We start from the raw sequence: 18,908 nt of genomic DNA, 5'->3' as shown, positions 1-18,908 counted from the left end.
TCAAATTAATATAATCAAGGTTAAAGAAAAATTCAACCTAAATTAATTTTAGAATTGAAACTAGTTTTAATCTATTTAAAGTTTTACAAATAAAATTACTATTGCAGCCAAAGATACATTTTTGAATACTTTTTAAGTTTTTATTTTTTATAATTTGACTGTTATGCTTAAAAATAATAAGCAATGTAAATATCAATAATGAAATTTATTTAGCATATAGTAAAAGAAATAAAAATCACAAATTAAAAAAAAAACTTTTAATAAAATTTTTAATTATTATTGCAGTCTTCATATTATAAATAAAAAAATTATATTAGCAAAACAGTATTTTCTTATTCTTAAGTCGTTCTTATTCTTAAGTATAATTCGAAGAAGAAATTTATACAAAATAAAATTTAAAGCACGATCCAACTTTTTTAATATTTTTTTTTTATTTTTAAATGATTAATTGATAAATAATTTTTATATAAAAAATTGGATTATCAAAAAAACATTAAAATCTTAGTACTGAAATATTTATAGTCATGTATTTTTTAATAATGACAGATAGAAAAATAAGTATACACATCATTGAAATAATATACATTTAAAAAGTTAAAAGATACAACTAAATTCAAAGCATATAACATTCAAAGAAAACAGCTCAATACCTAAAAGCGTGCAAAGTAATAGAAATTCATGGCCTGCACAAGATAGTTGTGCAGTTTCTCATACTCAACTGTGAAATAACAATGCACCATGTTTTTACTTGATTGAATTTCATGTCTATTTCTTATTAATTTGAGCTTTTAAATGACTTCATAACAAAATGAATAATTAAACACTGTTTTGGCATAAACTTACAAAAATTACTGACAGTAATAAAATGAAAATATTTTTTAAAGAAAACAATTCAAAATTGTAATTAAAACTGTGTAGACTCCTCATGAGAACAAGTTCCTAATACAATATAAAACCATTTAAAATATAATGGAAACATAACAAGTTCAATGTAAATTAAAATTTATAAACACCCTTACTTCAAATAAAATACTGAGAACTTTTAGAATTTAAAACAGAAACTAATACATGAATCAAAATTATTATTTAATTTCCAAAAGGACAAATCTACTTCAGGCTTTAATTCATTATTTCAAACTGAAATAAAACTGATAACAAATTCAGGCCATGAATTAAATTTAGTTATGTAAATACATTAAAAAAATGTTTAATGACTAAATGGTTATTATACACTTCTTTCACAATATCAATATCAAAGGAAGATCATGTTTGGCAAAAAGTACTGCATTTATTACTTGACAAAAAAAATTTTACTTGAATTCTGATTTATAAAATAATTATATATTACCTATCTTTATGGTTAGTCTATTATAAGCTTACAAAATGAAAATAAGAAAGTTAAGCTTTATAAACTTATTTATAAATGTCACTGCAAAAAAAAAAAAAAAATTGAAACCAAATAATAGACCATAAATGAAAAGACACTTGCCATTTTGTTCATAGAAATACATTAAAATTTTTTTTTATTTCATTCTTGCACTATACAATTTAAAAACATAATTTTAAAAAATATTCACCAGAATTTTTCACATATAGCTGAAAATTGCACATTTTAATTACAAAATAATTTAGCAGATAAAAACGAAGTTTAAACATTTAGAAAAACACAAAACCAAATTAACAAATTTGCTTGGCAAAAACTAAGCAAAGTTGTTGAAGTTCATAAATGCAATATTTTCATTAATTTCCTCCAAGAACAGATTCCATATTAAATATACCACTTGTAAACTGTTTTTGAAGTACAATACAGTTACATTATGTCTTCATGAGGAAAGTTAATCACATGAAGAAAAGTTATAAATATATACAATATTAAATTTTTTTTATTTTATATAGCAATCTCTCACAGCTCACAATAACAATCTCATAGATCTAAAAACTCAGCATTAAAAGTAAATGTAGTACATAGCAAAATTAAAATACTGAAATTTTTTTATTACAAGAAAAATGAGAATAATAATTTCAAGAAGAACAAATCTATGAATCTAGAATAAGTTTTCAGATTATCACAAATATATACCAGGAATACCCAAAAGTTTTGATAAATCTAAATATGGAGAAAGAATATAAAAAGTAGAAGTATAGGAACAATCAGTGTCAGTTTTATAGAACACATCTGATATTTAAGCAAGTGGAATGTTAAAGGAAAGGAATGAGAACTTTTAAAACATTTATGAAACTAACAATGAATTCTGAATTTCACTCACAGATTTTAATTCATAAGGGTAGAAGTTGTTAAATTAATTTTTGTTGTTGTTGTTGTGCATTAATTTTTTTTTTTTTTTCATTTTCCATGCATGCAATGGGTATGAGATAATTTTGAAATAACAGAGCAAATTATGATTTTTGTTTCAAATGAAAATTTTCAAGTTGAATTGAAATGTAAGATGTGTGTTCAAATTTCGAACAAAAATGACATATCCACAGAAAATATAAAAGTAAATATGAACAAACAAAGACCAAAAACTTTCAGGGGCAAACAACACCAAAACCACAAAGATGCAACAGATTCACTTTAGAATGACCCAAAATTTCATTAGCCTTCATTCTTAATTAATAAATAAGAAATGCAAAGATACAGCTTTTTTACAGTGAAAACTTGAAAGATTACAAACAAAATAATTCATTAATCACGAATAAAATTTGTAAAATACTGTATCACAAAAAAGATTACAGAACAAAAAATATGATTCTTTTTTCACCAATAATATGAAAAAGTTTAATTATAAATTTACCCATTTCATAAAAAAAATATATATATGACAATTACTGATATTTAAAGAAAAGACCAATTAATTTTTGTAATATACTCCTAAAGCATCTTTTTTGTTTTTTTACATATAAAGAAATAGTAATTTTAGAATACTTGCCATCAAATGTTATAACTAAAATCAAGCAAGGGAATGAATATGTTTCATTAAGCATTTTTACAACCATAAAAGCATGACATGGTATTTCATTCAATTCATTTGATATGTATGTTGCATATAACTATATATTTTATTTGAATCATTCAGTTAATTTCAGATAGTAATTGCCTATAAATCTACAATGAGAATTATATTTAAGTTTTTGGTTATTTTTCATTTGAATGAACTATCTCTACAAAAATATTTTCAGTTATTTTTTTGGATTATTTAAAGTACATAGGATTTTCAAAACTACCACATTTATAGTTTTGTATAAAATGAATTAATAAAAAATCTTTACACAGATAAACTTTTAAAAATTCTTTTTTTGGACTATGAAACATTTTTCAGAATGAAAACCTACCATTATTCAAAATGCCAAATATAAAGTAGATCGCAATGTTTAAAAGTTTGAGAGCTCCAAGTTGGACACTATAAATATGCATTTATGAAATGTTATTTCTTCTTTTACCAACATTAACTGATGCAATATGAGTAGTAATATGGTTTATACTACTAGTGATGTTATGTGGTTGGTAAGCAGTTTCTTATAGTTTATGCTTTCTTACCATTTAACACTAGTATTTCTTTAGTTCCTTGAAAAGTGCAAAAGCAAAGTAATATTATATTTATGATCTTACGAATTTGTATCTAATGTTTTTGTTTAAATGATTGATGATTTGAAATTATATGCATTTCTTAAAGATCCAATTGTCATTCTGTAAAGTCATTTTTTAAAGATCCAATTTCTTTTTAGGAAGAAAATAACTTGTTAAAAGACAATTTTTTTCAAATCTAATCCTATTACTATTATTTGCATTTAAGCATACGATAATCTAACAACAAATTACTGATTTCTTACAGAACTCGAAGCTAAAATTCTAATATAAAAATAAAAATTTTATGTAAATGTTCAGATTTGAATTTTTATCATGAAAATTCAAAAACTTTATCGATTATTTGTCAAACAAATAACTAAGTCCATATCTATTAGTTCCATTAAGTTTACATCAGGCAGTGATCATTGAAATTTTAAGATTCCCGTAAAGCTCTTGAACACTGGTTAATACTGTCACATATATTCCTTTTACTTATGAATATCATGGCTGTATCTTTTAATTTCCAAGTATGCATATTTCATACTGTGCTCATCCCACGGGAAAGTATAGTATGAAATATTAAAAAGAATTGATTGCATATTAATTGGCAATTATTTCATGGGTTGATTAGCAGTTTAAAAGGCTATAAATATGGGTTTTTGAATTATCTCCCTCCATTTTACTAAGGTCAAAACAGATATTCTTATAAGGAAACTAAGCACAAATCACACCTTTTTAAAAAGATGTGTGAAAAATAGCTACTTAAGTTGATGATTTAAAAATATTTTAGAGAATACATACAAGTAAGAAGATAAATAGGTGAAAAAGAATCATAAATGCAACTTTACGACAAACATAAAATATTTTTTGGAAAAATTTATTTAAAATATGTATAATTAATACTGGTCTATAATTTCAGCTTTTATCGGATTACATATGTTTAATGTTATGATAGTTAAAGATATAATAATTTTAAATTTCATTCTGGAGATATGTAAGCTACGAAATAGAAGAAATTTCTGAAGCATTACTTTTCCTTAGCTTTTGAATGGGTCATTATAAAGATGAGTCTGTTATTAATGAAACAAAGATCCCACAAAAAATAAAGGGGGCAAATGCGAAATGGTAAAAGTGAGTGCAATGAAATTGAGCTCTTGGTGAATTCGGGTGAAAACAAGGCCAGGAGAAAGTGGTGCAATGTTATATCACAGTTAGTAGGAAGAAAGTTATTCAAGCAGAGATATTTGAAGATAAGAGGCAAACACTCATTTTAAAATACATTTAAAGAAAGTATATAATTATATCATGCAATTTTAACTTATTTTCATTCCATGAAAATCCAACTTAAAACACAGAATTATACATTCCACATATGGTTACAGCAAACTCAAAGCTTTAAACAATTATTATTCATACAACATACATATATTTAAAACAAACTATAATGTAAAATTCCTACAAAATATTTAAATACAACTTTCCCCAAAGACGTTGCCAATTTTACCCAAATTAAAAGTATAGATATAATATGATGCATAATTGTATTCTCAAAATTCTCAACTATGCTTACTTTAAAATCTAAAATCTACTAAATCCATTTTGTATATACATTCATGTATAATTTAAAAAGAAATTTTAATTAAGAAGATGAATAATTTTTCAAAGATACTAAAAACTTGAAAATTGAATTCTTTCTGAAATTTTGTCTATAAGTTTAAAGGAATGCATTTCAAATTTTGTATTTCATTTCAATTTTTATTCTGAATCAAAATTTAAAAACTGTTCTGGGCGACTTATTTGCAATTAAATGTAGGATATTTTCAATTTTATGTAGTGATGTCAAAAAAGGATTGTTTAAGATTAATTATACTTTTTTTTAATAATTACACAAATATTATTTTCCTAATAAATAATACTTTGCTATGTACAGGGAACTTTAGACAGTAAGTTTACAGCATATCTGCTGAAGTTTCAAAATATAATCGCATCGTAATTTTCTATTTAAAAAAAGAAGTTCAGAACTCTATAGCTTATCATTACAATAAAGAACCAATGTAAATGTAGCACTTCAAATATATTTGCCAATAAAATTTGTTTTAAAAAATATATTGTTATGAACATGAGGACTTGAATAATTTTTAAGAGTACATCAAATACCTATTTAGAATATCCAATTCATTATTTTTGTCAAAAAAAAAAAAGTAAGAAGCAATATATACTACAAATATAAAGGTTAAGTCAAGAGTTATAATTTTGTATTTTCCTAATCAATATTGATTTACTATTTTATATTATGTTTATTGAATGCTCCTGTATTGATATAACTTACAATTAAATATCAGAATTATCAATTAGCAAGCAATTGTTTTGTGTATTGGTCAATCATTACTTTAACTTAAAAGCTAACATTCTTTATATGGCAGCTTTCTACAAGCCCAAAGGCTATCATGTTTGCAATGCTGAATTCAGATCATATTGTAATGTAATTAATAATATGCCATGTAATTAATAATGAGCTTGTACAAAATTAATAATTAAACTACAGAACGAGGATTTGTAGTAGTAATTCAGCCAATAAGCAAAGGAAAAAAAACAGCAGTTTATTATCTGAATTAAAAATTAAAAATTTAGAAAAAAAAATTCTAGAAAATATAGATTAATCATATTTCTACTATGCATGGCACTAACATTGATTTTTCTATAAACAAAAATCCAAGCTCATTTTCAATATAATTATAATGTGCAGATACATATATATATATAAAGGATCTAAAGGAATTTCAGATATTTTTTTTAAACTACACACTGATAAGAATGTCTATAAACACATGAACTAGAATACTATTGGGGTCCTACTGAAGGTATTCTAAATCAGACATTAAAATTTCTAATAGTAAAAAACGAAAACAAAATATTTAATTCAATTACTTTACACTTTTACAGAATATTAAAAATTTCAATCCCCCTCCCCTCCTAAAAAGCTTCCTTCTTAAAAATATATAATACCATGCTGGCAAGCAAAGAAACTGAGAAAATAACTAATAATAAAGGAAAAAATTATTCGGAATCAAAATTCACACAAAGTAAAGTGCAAAAAAACATGCAGGAAAAATATAACATATACATGCATGCAAACATGCAGATAGATGATGACATACCTCACATCTGTGGCAACCTGTCCAGGTGGGGCAGTACTTTTGTGTGTGAAGTGTGGAATTAGCATCAGTATTTTACCCATAAAACACATATTTTGAAATATTTGCCTTATAAGGCCGCATACATTATTTGCAATAACTCTTACTGAACAAAAAACTTACTAAATCCACAGTAAGCACATGACACAAGTTTCATTAGTAGAACATAAGCATTTTAACACAACAATATTCATAATATTATTGTCATATTCGAACAAGGACATATATGAAACATCAAAAAATTTGTTAGCAATTGAAATTTTAAAATATCACTTAGACAAATTGGTTTCAAATGTGTGCATTTAATACACACTTAAAACTCACAAAATATTCACAAATATAATTAGATGTTTGATGAACTAAATTTTCAGACTAAGTTGACAAATAAATAAAATTCATATATATTACACTTTTCCTGGTAAATTAGTTTAATCAAACTGTATGATAAAAAGTGACATATTATATTAATAAGGAAATCAGCCCCTGTTGTTGGTTTTATTTTTAATGAAAAAAGACAACAATACAGTTTTTTAAAACTATGCCTTGATGCTGTAAAAGTGAAATGAATTCAGTAAATGTTCTCAGCAAAAAATGTAAATCCTCAAAAAAAAAAAAAAATGTTTTAAAAACTATCTAATATTTATGCTTTAGCATAGTTACTAACAATAAAACTCAATACAAAAGAAAATTAGGAAAAACATAGTAATTATTTTAAAATGATAATTTTTAAAGGATTTTTTTTCTACATTAATCTTTATAACTGTTTGTTATAGAATATGCAAGTTTACAGTTCACTTTAGTAGAAAGAAGAAAGAAGTTTCAAAACCGACCTGTTTCCATGAACATGTGAGGCACAAAACGCATAACTGTAATGTATTAGAGTAGGGTCAATCATAATCGATTTCTCTGCTCTATCCAATAAGTCATGCAGGTAACATAGGTGGCGATAGCAGCTACGGACACCATAGCGTGCACAATACTCATCCAGAACAAATACTTGGCCAGGACTAAACCAGCCCTGAAAGTTAATATAGTGTTTGCTTTTAGGTTCAAAACAGAAGAAAAATTAAATTAATGGCATACTTAATTTGCTCTTCAGGTTCATGTTAAATTTTTCACCTTTATTTCAGATTAATTTGATTTTCATAACTCTTTTTATGAAATTCCTAAATATGTGCAAGAATCTACTTATAATTACATTAAAATATTAAAAAGTATTATTTGCTATTAAATTAGAATTATAATAAATTACATTTTTTACCACTTTCTTATATTACTTAATGCTAATTTATAATTTTAACTCTTCAATGAACCAATAATTATCTACCATTTTTTTATAGTAGTATAAAAGAAAATATATATTAAACAACAATAAGTATACAAACACATTTCATATCAATCTGGCAACAAACAAAAAGATAAAAATAAATGACCATACTGTTTTAAAGAAAAAAATACTATTTAAAGAAAAGTGGTAAAAACTCTTGATTCAATAAGCTAGAAAACGCATTATCTATTATTAAGTTTAAAGTATAAGAAATGAACATCTCTGTTAATTCAAATTCAAGACGAGAATAACCCTTTAAAAGGCCATTTTTTTCTAGTTGTGGTATATTAAAATATTTTTAGAATTGATATTGGCTTAAGAAAAGAGATTTATATAACTTTAGATAAATTTAATTAGATTAGTTAATTAATTTGGTAAATTAATAATTAAGTAACAAATCAAAACATGGCATTTTGTGTGTGATAAGGAACTGAAGCATCTAAGTTTCTGTCTTATTGAAAAATATGTCAGATCTTATTCCAATCTATATAACTTCATTCGAAGATTGATAAATTTGGTGTGAAGCATACTTCCCATGGCCCTTGAAAGGGTTAAAGTATCTGAACTTTTACAGTCTATTTCTAAGATGCAAAATTACTACATGGAGAGAATTTTTTTAAAAATAGACAGTCTTAGATATAATTATAAGATTATAGATATATTTTATTTAGATTTTCTCCCTATATATTATTTGGGATTTCTAATCTAATTAATAACTAAATTTATAAATCCAAACACTCAATAAAGTAATCTACTGACCAACATTTGTACTCATTTCATAAGTTTAAATGGAATATATTAACATAATTACAAAAACAAAAAACAGTAATTAAAATTTAATAGTAATTTGCAGTGTTGCTAATCTACATTTTATCAACAATCAGATGAATGCAACATTTAGTAAAGAGTATGTAATTAAAATTGTAGAAGATTAGAACTAGAAAAATGGAATAGATAAAACCCTATAACTGACATTAAATTCAATATTGACTTATTGCTTCTAATATCATTAATAATTATCTTCATATATGAGACATTTCACATATATGGTTATGTATGTAAGCAACTTAAAAAATATTTACTCAGAATCATTAATCTCATAAAATGATCCCTAACACTACTTAAAACTGTAGCAATTTTTATATGAGAAAAAAAAATCTACTAATAATATAAAATATATAAAAATAATAAATCCAATATTAACAAAAATAGATAAGCAAATACAAACCAAAGAGCAGTATGGATCATTCAAACGATAATCAAGTGTAGTTGTCTGGAGAGTTCGAAACAATGTGTGATGGTTAAACTTGCATGGATCAGCAGATATAAATTCGTCCATACCATGTTTCCTTGCACGATCAGCATCTGAAATGTATATATATATTACAGCATGAAATATATAATTAGATTAAAATTTCTAGATCTAAAAATAAAAAATTTTTTAACCCAATAATAATTTTTAAATTTATATATGTGAATTATCAACTTTTTTGATACTGTGTTAGTTCTTCTGTTTTAATCATCATATATTCTAAATTAAGTATTCATACATTTTTAATCACATCATAAACCCCTGCTTTTATTTTACTACATGTATTTACATCTAAACTGTTTATATTTAAATTCAGAAAATTTGTGGGTATAACAAAGTAAATTGTAAATTGCAACATTAATAGACAGATCTATAAATCCATTAGTGACAGTATTCACAGCTCTGCTTCTGATTATTTATTCTCAATTTTTATAAATACAGTATATATATATACAAAAAAGAAAAATACATATAATTTTTCTGTAGTACAGTCTCTGAATCTCTATATTAAAACCAATTAAGATCTTTTAGAATCTTGAACACCATACTGAATATGATTATTATGAAAAAAATTAATTAGAAAAATGTAGAACAGAAATTGAAAAGCTAATTTTTTAAATTTTAAGCTGGCATAAGAATAATTTTTGTGCAATATGGTCTTAAAATTATGGCAGAAAGACATAAAATTATTCTATCTCCATTTCACTCCCTTAGAAGGTTGGAGAAACTTAAACCCTTTGCAGTCAAATGTCTTCTCTCAGCCACCATTCAAATCGATATATCACTGACATTTTAATTATTTATTTATTTAAAATTTGATTGTTAAAAATATCTATAGAATGTTAAAATGTTGTAGATTCCTTTTTCAAGGAAACTCAACTTAAATTAGTTGCAGGTATTTATTTTTTAGTGTACTAAACAAGTCCATGTATTAAGTGAATAATTATGCATCAAATTATCTTTCCGAATGCAAAGGGTTAATACTGCAATGAATCCTTCTAGATACAAAATTTTGTTCGTTTCTATCAAGAGAAGTGGAATTGTAAAAAGTTCAAACAAATAAGCAAGTGGATATCCAATTGTATACATGTAAGTTAAGAATTATGCAAACGATAAATGTACCATTACAATCGTTTAAGGATAAATTAAACCAATTGTTGCATTAAAGAAATAATTTTCAGACAAAAATATTCAACAAATTTACAGAAACGAAAAACATTGTTATAAAAAGCTTCTGATTACTAAATAATTTTTGACATAAAATTATTTTTAATTTAAATTATAACTTCAGTAACAATATTTGTTTCTTCTATTATTAACAAACAAGGGAATAAATTTATCATACATGCATCATTAGGTTAAAACAATCCCATTGTGGTAAAGTACTTAAAATAAAATAAAGATAATTATTTTTTTATTCCTAGATTTTTCCATGCATCATAAATGCATCATAAAAATGCATCATAGAAATGCATCATAAAGGTTTTGATTTAATTGCATGAAAGCTGATAAAAGATGCACAGAAATAACACAACATATGTCAAAAGTACAAATAATCAATTTCCAATTTTTAAATATGAATTTTTAGAATCTTAGTGACAAAAAGTGTTTAATAACTTATTTAATTTACTTATATTAATGCACTTAAGAGAATAAATACTTTTTAAGCATAAAAACATGATTACCTTCTTTTTTTTTTATTCACGTAGGAAAAAAATCAATATCTAATTCACAAATTAGAATTCATTTTTAATAAAAACTAATTTCTGAAAGAAAACCAATATATTTTACTGTTGGGTTCTACAAAATTATTCAACTGTGAATCCCTGATGTGTCCCCAAAACATCAGGGACTTAACAGTTCTGTACTATTTTTTATACTTAGATAGTTAAGATAACTAAAATGTATAAAAATATTTTTTAAAAATACTAAACATGCTTATTAAGTAAAAAAAAAATGATTTATTGATAAATATCTAGAAATGATTCTCTTGAACATTATTAATAAATGCAATGACTCATAAGAATTATACTCAAAGAATTATATATTGATCATGCAAGATTGAAACTGATTGATTCCCTAAGACTGGCACCCAATACACCACCACCCTCCGTCCCTCTCTTGTTATGCCACCAGTGAATTGAAACAAAATGGCAACAAAAATTTCCAAATCATGACAAGTCATCTTATGTATCAATTTTAAACTAGATAATACAGATAAAGTAGCAATAAGAATGTGAAGACAGAGTAATAAAAATAAATAGAACAGATGGAATATGCAATTTAATTTTACAAGCAAAAGAAAAACAAGTTTTTTATAGAATATATCTCTACTAATAGAAAAGATGAATGTGTGTGTGCTGGTAATGTACAGTCCAGACTGTTTGATCCATAGCTACCAAATTTGGCACATACACACTTGGAGAGTGTAAATACATCTCAAAATGATTTCTTAAATTTTTTTATTAAAATTTTAATTAATTAAAAACTAAATGAAATTTTAGCACTTTTTCATTATAACTTCTAAAAATATTACAATAGAAAAATAACTTTTATTGCATCCATCTTAAAATTCAAAAAATTATACTTTCAGTAACACAAAATTTTTGCAATATAATTTCTTTCTAATTTAAATTAATTTAAAAATATTTTATGTGTATTTTACTACAATATATTTCATTGCTGAAGTGAAACTTGAATCATTCACATTATTGTTACTTATACTTCATCTTAGCTTTTTTCCCCATAATTGTGATCAAGATATGCAGATTCAGTTTATTTTTCCATGTTAAGTAGGTTTCGATATAAAGAATGGTTTTAATAATTTTTTGATATTTTATTGAATTTAAAATAAAGTTTTAAGTTCAGAATCAGACGCGTCATAGCAAAGTGTCACCATTTTAAAATATATTAAATATGTCTATTTCTTTTATATTTTAGTTGTTTATATATTTTTACATTTGAAAATTATATCAAAATTTGTAGTCAAATAATAATTTGCTAAGGAAATAAATGAAACTTTCAACAACCATTAATCGCAACAAATCAACTGGTCAGAAAAAGCAGCTAATATAAAATAAAACAAATACATTACCTCCTTGCAATCTCGAAATGGTGGAATTTTTGCTGGTTTGAGGCTGAATAAGTGGTGTAGGTTTATGAGATTGTCCCGTAGCTCTATACATCGCCATTACCCACAAATGAGATTCATTTTCGTCATCACTGGCAAATAAAACACTATCCCCCTCTTTGACCGCATTGAAGAAAAACCTCCCACCTTCAAGTTCTGGCAGAAGGGAAAGAATAAGACAATAAGAAAAGATAAATTTTAACATATAAACTTCATCAATCATCATGAACAGCTTTCACAATGTACTCATAAAGGATTTCAAAAATGTAGATTATTTTTTTGAAGGTTATTGAACATACAGATAAAAATATAAAAATCTATAATTCAAGTATGTACTATTCTTTCACATCTGAAAAAAATTACATAGCCAAAGTTAAATTGTACATCTTGATCACTTTTTAGTAAAAGTACATTTTTTAAAATTTTTAAAAACTTTTTTACTACTTATATTTATTTTCAGTTAAATAATAAAGGTAAATTCCATTTACTGAACTGCATTAAACCTGTTTTTCAAATAAACAAAAATTCTCAAAATAGCTTGCAGAAAATCCTTAACTATCAACATATTTTTTCAAACAAATCAAATATTTACAAAAAATGGATAGAAAATATGATGGTATTTAACTATTTCTTTAAAATAATTTATAATTTATAAATAGACTTACAAAGTGGGGGGGGGGGAAATGACCCTCCCCCCAAAAAACAGAACATTTCTTATTATGCTTTTCAATAAAAACTTAAGCAAATTAATTGGTCAGCTTTTTTTTCTTTTTTTCTTTTCTTACAAAATTTGAAATTTTATATTCCAATTTCTATTTGCAACAAAATTTGCATAATTTGCAGTCTTTTCACACATCTTCCATTTTTCCCATACCAAAATTGTTTTTTTTTTCAAATTAGTAGAAATTTAAAGCCTGAATTTATGTATAAAAGAATTATTGCTTTGATAGACAACAGAAAATTCAAATTTACCAGGAACTGGTTCAACGTAGTCTACAGTATATCCGTCCAGCTGCATCATCTCAGTCGGTTCTGATTTCTTTTCTCTGTAACTGCACATTGCAAAGGTATACTGTGACACCTAAACACAAAATACATTATTTGTATAATAAACTGGTTTACTTTGCATATGTTTGGTTTGATATTCATAGTTTCTCATTCTTCTGATTATAATTAAAGAAATTGTAAAGAAATAAGTATTTTTCTCATTCACTATTTATAAGCATTTATGATGTTAAAAATACAAAACATCTATTAATCATTCATTGAATTCTCATATTGTACAACCTGTCAGATTTATAAGAAACCTTAAAAAGAATTTAAAGTTTCTTTTTGCCAAAATTCCCATTAAATTAATGTTCTTCAAATATTCCGTGATTACTCAATGTAATGCGAAAAATGCACGATTTAAAAAAATAAAATCTTGATTCTAATAAAATTATATTCAGATCGCAGAAATTATCATGAAGCCATTAAGAGATTAATTTTTAGGAAGTTTTTATGGTTATTAAATTAATATAAAGCATAAATTAACAAAAATTAAATGCAGCAAATGAAAAAAAAAAAAAAAAAGAAACAAAAGTTTACATAATATTTATATAAGCATTACATACCTGAACCAGGAGAAAATATCTTTTCTTCCATTTTTTCCAAACTTGCTTTCCTTGCGCAAATAAATAACTAAAAAAAAGTCAAATTTTATTCAATGTTAATCAATTTTTCTTAATTTAAAAAATAACATGATTTTTTTAACTATCAATAATAAAAACATATTAGTTGAAAAAATGAATGATAATGGAAGTTAGTCATTAAAAAATGAAATATCACATTCTTTTCAACAAAAATAATTTGTATACAAGTTAAAAAAAACTAAAACAACATAAATACATTTTACCCTGAATAGATATAAAGGCAATCTTTATTAATAAAAAAAATGAAAATGGTGTGTGTGTTGGCATACTACAAGTGAAATCATTTGACCTACAGCTACCAAATTTAAAACATATATATCTTAAAGAGTGGGATTGTTATAAATTTGAATTATTAATTGAAATTCCAACGATGTTTGAAATTTTAATTAAAAATTTAGCTATAGTTTGGCGTTTTTGGGTGATAAATTCAAAAAATATATCACAAAAATTATATTTACATCATCCAAAATTTTTTTAAAATGTCTGTTTAATGATGTCAAACTAATAATCTTGCCAGAATTGTCCTAAAAGTTGCCAAATTAAAATTTTTTTTTGCCTAATTTAATAATAAATTACATTGTTACCCTAAAATACAAACCATTTTCACTGTTTTATGAAATATTTAATTGTATGACTTTCTACTGCAGTTGAAAACTCAGAAGGATTCTATTTAATATTTGTGTAGTTTACAAGACAAATAAAAAAAAAAAGTTAGATTCTGAAAAATTTAGAAAATAGATGAACTGGATATTTTTATTTTTAATAATGCTACTATTTTATGAGAGTGATTGAGATGAGATTCATGTATACAATAAACTAAACTTAAGTAAGATAATTAAAATAACAGGGCTTTCTATCCATTTAACACAAGACATGGAAATGAAACTATATCTAACAATTTATTTGATATTAAATACAACCAGAAGCGATTGGTAAATAATAAGTTGTAGTTAATATTACCAGAGGTGAATAATAATAATAAATTGCAATATTAAACTACTTTTTAATGATTTTCAAGTATGTATTGGTTTAATAAATTAATTATTAACTCATTAAATTTCATTATAATGACAAGAACTTAAAAACAGAAGCTCTTAAAAATGAATAGCAATTTCATATGCTGTCATGTTTCTAGTTATGTCTACAGACAATAACTGACCAAAAATAATTACATTCATCAACATATTTTTTTTTTTTTTTTAGTGACACCATTACCGGCATAAAAACTTTAGTGCAGTTTTATTGATTGTTACGTTTTTATAGTAAAAAAATGTACTATAACTTACAATTGAAAGAATGATATTCTTGAACAACTAAAAGAAATCCTTACAATTGAAAGAAATACTCATTCTTAATTAAAAAACAATTTACATTAAATGATGGGAATTATTCCCTTTATAATAATTCTATATATATTTTTTATCAGTGGGTGTTACATCCAATCATTTAACTAATTACTAAATCAAAAAATTAAAAGAAATTTTATTAAAGAATTTTGATGCTAAACATTTTAGATGAGGAAATAAATATATGCATCCATAAGTTTTGCTCCAATTTTCCTTAAAATCAGATCTGATGAACAATTTATTTAAGATAGGATAAGCAAATATCTCACATATATCTGATAATTTTAAATACGTTTGAAAGCAAAAATTCTTGATTCAACAATGAGCAAGAGACATTGACAATTCATTGAGACATTTTTTTTAATAATTATCATATCATGTTTTGATGTGCCATGAGCTAGAAAACATTTCATATTTTAAAATTGAGACCTAGAGATTGATTATCAAATAGGTTTATCCTGTTGATTAATCAATAGGATAAATGGACCTCATAACTTTGGATGGCTCCAAGGACTTTTTTTTTTTTTTTTTTTAGAATACTTTCAAGCTAATCTAATTTTATGCTATCATTTGATTAAGAAGTACAAAGTATTTGAACATATTCAAGTTAGAATCAAGTATTATCTACATTTTAGAACAATTTTCTCTGGTTTTTTTTTTTTTTTTTTTTTTTTTTTTTTGTTAATGTTTTTAGCTTTGCTTGCAAATCAGTGTTATCTTTTGATTGAAATCTATTTTAATGTGTCCCTTTAAATCATCGAAGATGCCAACAATGTGAAGCCCACAAAGTCAAAAATCAAGTTGGTTGACAAAATAAACAATATTGTACATAGGGTTTCCAGACCTACAAAACTTGCTTATTTGGATTACTTTAAAGGCAATAAATTCAAGGATTAAATTAAAGTGTTTCAATCTTCTATTTTCTTTTTATTTACTGACCTTCTGAATTGTTAATTAATAATCTTGGCAAACTCAGTATTTGAGTATTTAGAATGCCTTAGATAATCTTAGTAATTTTGCACACTGCTTTGCTTAAAATTTCAATTATCAATACATGAGATATTGAAACAACACTCTGAAAATTGACATACTTGAATTTTTAAGACTGTTATTTCAACTTACCCGCAATGCTTCATATTTAGAGGCTTATCCATGCGGACTACTATCTTGATTCGCAAGTCCTGGTCGGGGGCATTTTTAGGAACAATCATTTTGTACCATTCTGGTGTTTTGGGGCTCAGTGGAGTAGGTTTAATAATTACCTGCAAATAATAGTTTATCAATTAACATGTGTTTCATCAAAGATTTTTCAATTTTAAGCAGATAAATCAGAACTCACTTTTCCTAATTCTTTATCATCTAAGCTTAATAAGCCAGGGCTTTCTGTATATAATTTAACTTTTACTATAGGCAGAGCATGAGTTGTGGTGAAATCTCCTTGTGTGTCCCACCTACATAAAAAAATTTAAAAAACAACAACACAATATTAGAGCTTAAAAAAAATTTCAGGCAGACCACAGATAAATAACATACTTTCTTTTAATCATCACAATTATGATGCCATAAAAATATGTCATATACTTATAAAATTCACGAATAACAATGAAACACTTCCTAATCAATAATAATCAATATCATTGCTATCAAAATAACACATTTAATTTCCATAATTATATTTTTCAATTGTCTTTCGTCTTTCATATATATATCTTCATAAAAAGTTTGTAATATTTTAAAGATGGTATGATTCAACTGATTAACACAAACATATACAATAAGTAATATAAAATATTCATACATCGGTTTTGAGGCCTCTGCGTGATCTGTTTGTAATTTTTCACCACCCTCAACTTCCATTGTACAATAAACTATTCTATTGGGTGCTAAGGATTTTAGTCCTTTGACTTCCATAACTACTACCTGTAAATAAAAAATTGGCATGTAATACATCATTTAATAAACATTTATATGCATAAATATATTTAGAAAAATCTTAATAAAACAAAATATAAATATTAAACTTCAGACAACTGAAATTAAGAATTCAAGTAATAGAAAATCTGCTCAACTAGAGACAAAAAAAAAAAAAAATATTACATAACTAACACCTATTTTAACAGAATATTAAAAAATATGTTGCTCAATGTCACATCATACAAATTTACATTTTAAAATAAGAGCAATTTTAATGTATATTAAGATAAAAACAAAAAGAATTAAAGATGTTTCTAAAATTAACAAGCTCATTCTTAGTCAATTTCTATCGATGGATCTCACTGATCACAACTATTCAACAACCATAACTGTAAATATTATTTTTGTATAACATTTGCAGTTAAAAGCATTGCTTGGTGCTTAGCATTAATTGGTGAATTAGCTAAGTTTGATTATACTACACGAAGCATAAGGAACATAATACAAAATTCACTCACTGCAATTCAAAAGCATTCAAACCAAAATTTAAAAAAAAAAATGATGTAATAATAGAAGAAGAATCTTAAAATTTCAGGATCACATAACAAAACAATGATTTTTAAAACAAAAGTAAAATATGAAACAATAATACAATGCTATTTTAAAAAGTTTGACACAAATTATAATCAATTCAGTTTTGGTACACACCAGTCTAATCTATCTATATCATTCCAAGTAAATTTTTGAGTAGCAAAATGGAGTTTTGGAAAAGAATTAAACTAATCTTAAAACTTTGATAATTGTTTTCAGATAGTGATATTTAAGAAAAATAATTTTCAAATTATAAAAAAATAATATATTATTTTATTCCCTGGATTCTCAATAAGTGCATGTATTTCATTAATTAATGATACTGATCTATCAAAAATACAATGGTATTAAAAATGAAAACTTTTTAAACACCACTCTTTCAATATTAAAACTATTAAAGAACAAATTTTAAAAGCTGCTTATTTTGGTTTGGTCAGGTTAACATCCCATTTTGATGAAACATAAGGTGTAATTGGTGTAATTCAGGATGGACCTCCTAATTTTGTATTAAGATCAGATACTATGACAATGTTTTAGTGACATTCCCTCGCTAAACTTCTGAATCACATCAGCATTTGATCTGCTATTGAGTGTACTGTAAAATGCATTTAAAGATTCAGAATTTGTGTTCAGCTAAAAAGTAAAATCGACTGTTTTTGGAGTAGACTAACAATATCAAACCATAAGCTGCATCTCCAATCTATTCCTTCCAAGGAGTCAATATGTAGTCCAAAATTATTTTTTCGAATTATAAGTTAAATAATAAACTTCATTTTAGAAAAATTATTTGATGCATTTAAATTTAACGTTTTGGGTAGAGGTAAGAATCTCAGAA

At 24.8% G+C, this 18,908-nt stretch overlaps 1 protein-coding gene across 11 annotated transcripts in view; it reads right to left on the bottom strand.

Annotated features, from left to right (window-relative positions):
- LOC129989166 (calcium-dependent secretion activator-like) overlaps nt 1-18,908 on the bottom strand; it is a 72,289-nt gene that overhangs the window by 35,483 nt on the left and 17,898 nt on the right. For 6 of the 11 annotated variants that reach the window (XM_056097521.1, XM_056097525.1, XM_056097530.1 and 3 more), the window contains 9 exons: nt 17,367-17,488; nt 16,908-17,019; nt 16,691-16,830; nt 14,145-14,211; nt 13,504-13,612; nt 12,496-12,687; nt 9,318-9,454; nt 7,593-7,780; nt 6,727-6,762 (listed from right to left, as the gene is read on the bottom strand). In XM_056097521.1, the coding sequence (XP_055953496.1) occupies nt 6,727-6,762; nt 7,593-7,780; nt 9,318-9,454; nt 12,496-12,687; nt 13,504-13,612; nt 14,145-14,211; nt 16,691-16,830; nt 16,908-17,019; nt 17,367-17,488 (1,103 nt within the window). The remainder of the gene's footprint in view (nt 1-6,726; nt 6,763-7,592; nt 7,781-9,317; nt 9,455-12,495; nt 12,688-13,503; nt 13,613-14,144; nt 14,212-16,690; nt 16,831-16,907; nt 17,020-17,366; nt 17,489-18,908) is intronic. The other 5 variants (XM_056097524.1, XM_056097526.1, XM_056097529.1 and 2 more) reach the window with 1 other exon arrangement.

The sequence above is a fragment of the Argiope bruennichi genome, chromosome 10, assembly GCF_947563725.1.
Source record: "Argiope bruennichi chromosome 10, qqArgBrue1.1, whole genome shotgun sequence".
In the NCBI taxonomy this organism is placed as follows: domain Eukaryota; kingdom Metazoa; phylum Arthropoda; class Arachnida; order Araneae; family Araneidae; genus Argiope; species Argiope bruennichi.
The sequence above is the reverse complement of the archived record's forward strand: the minus strand, read 5'-3'. Positions and strand labels throughout refer to the sequence as shown.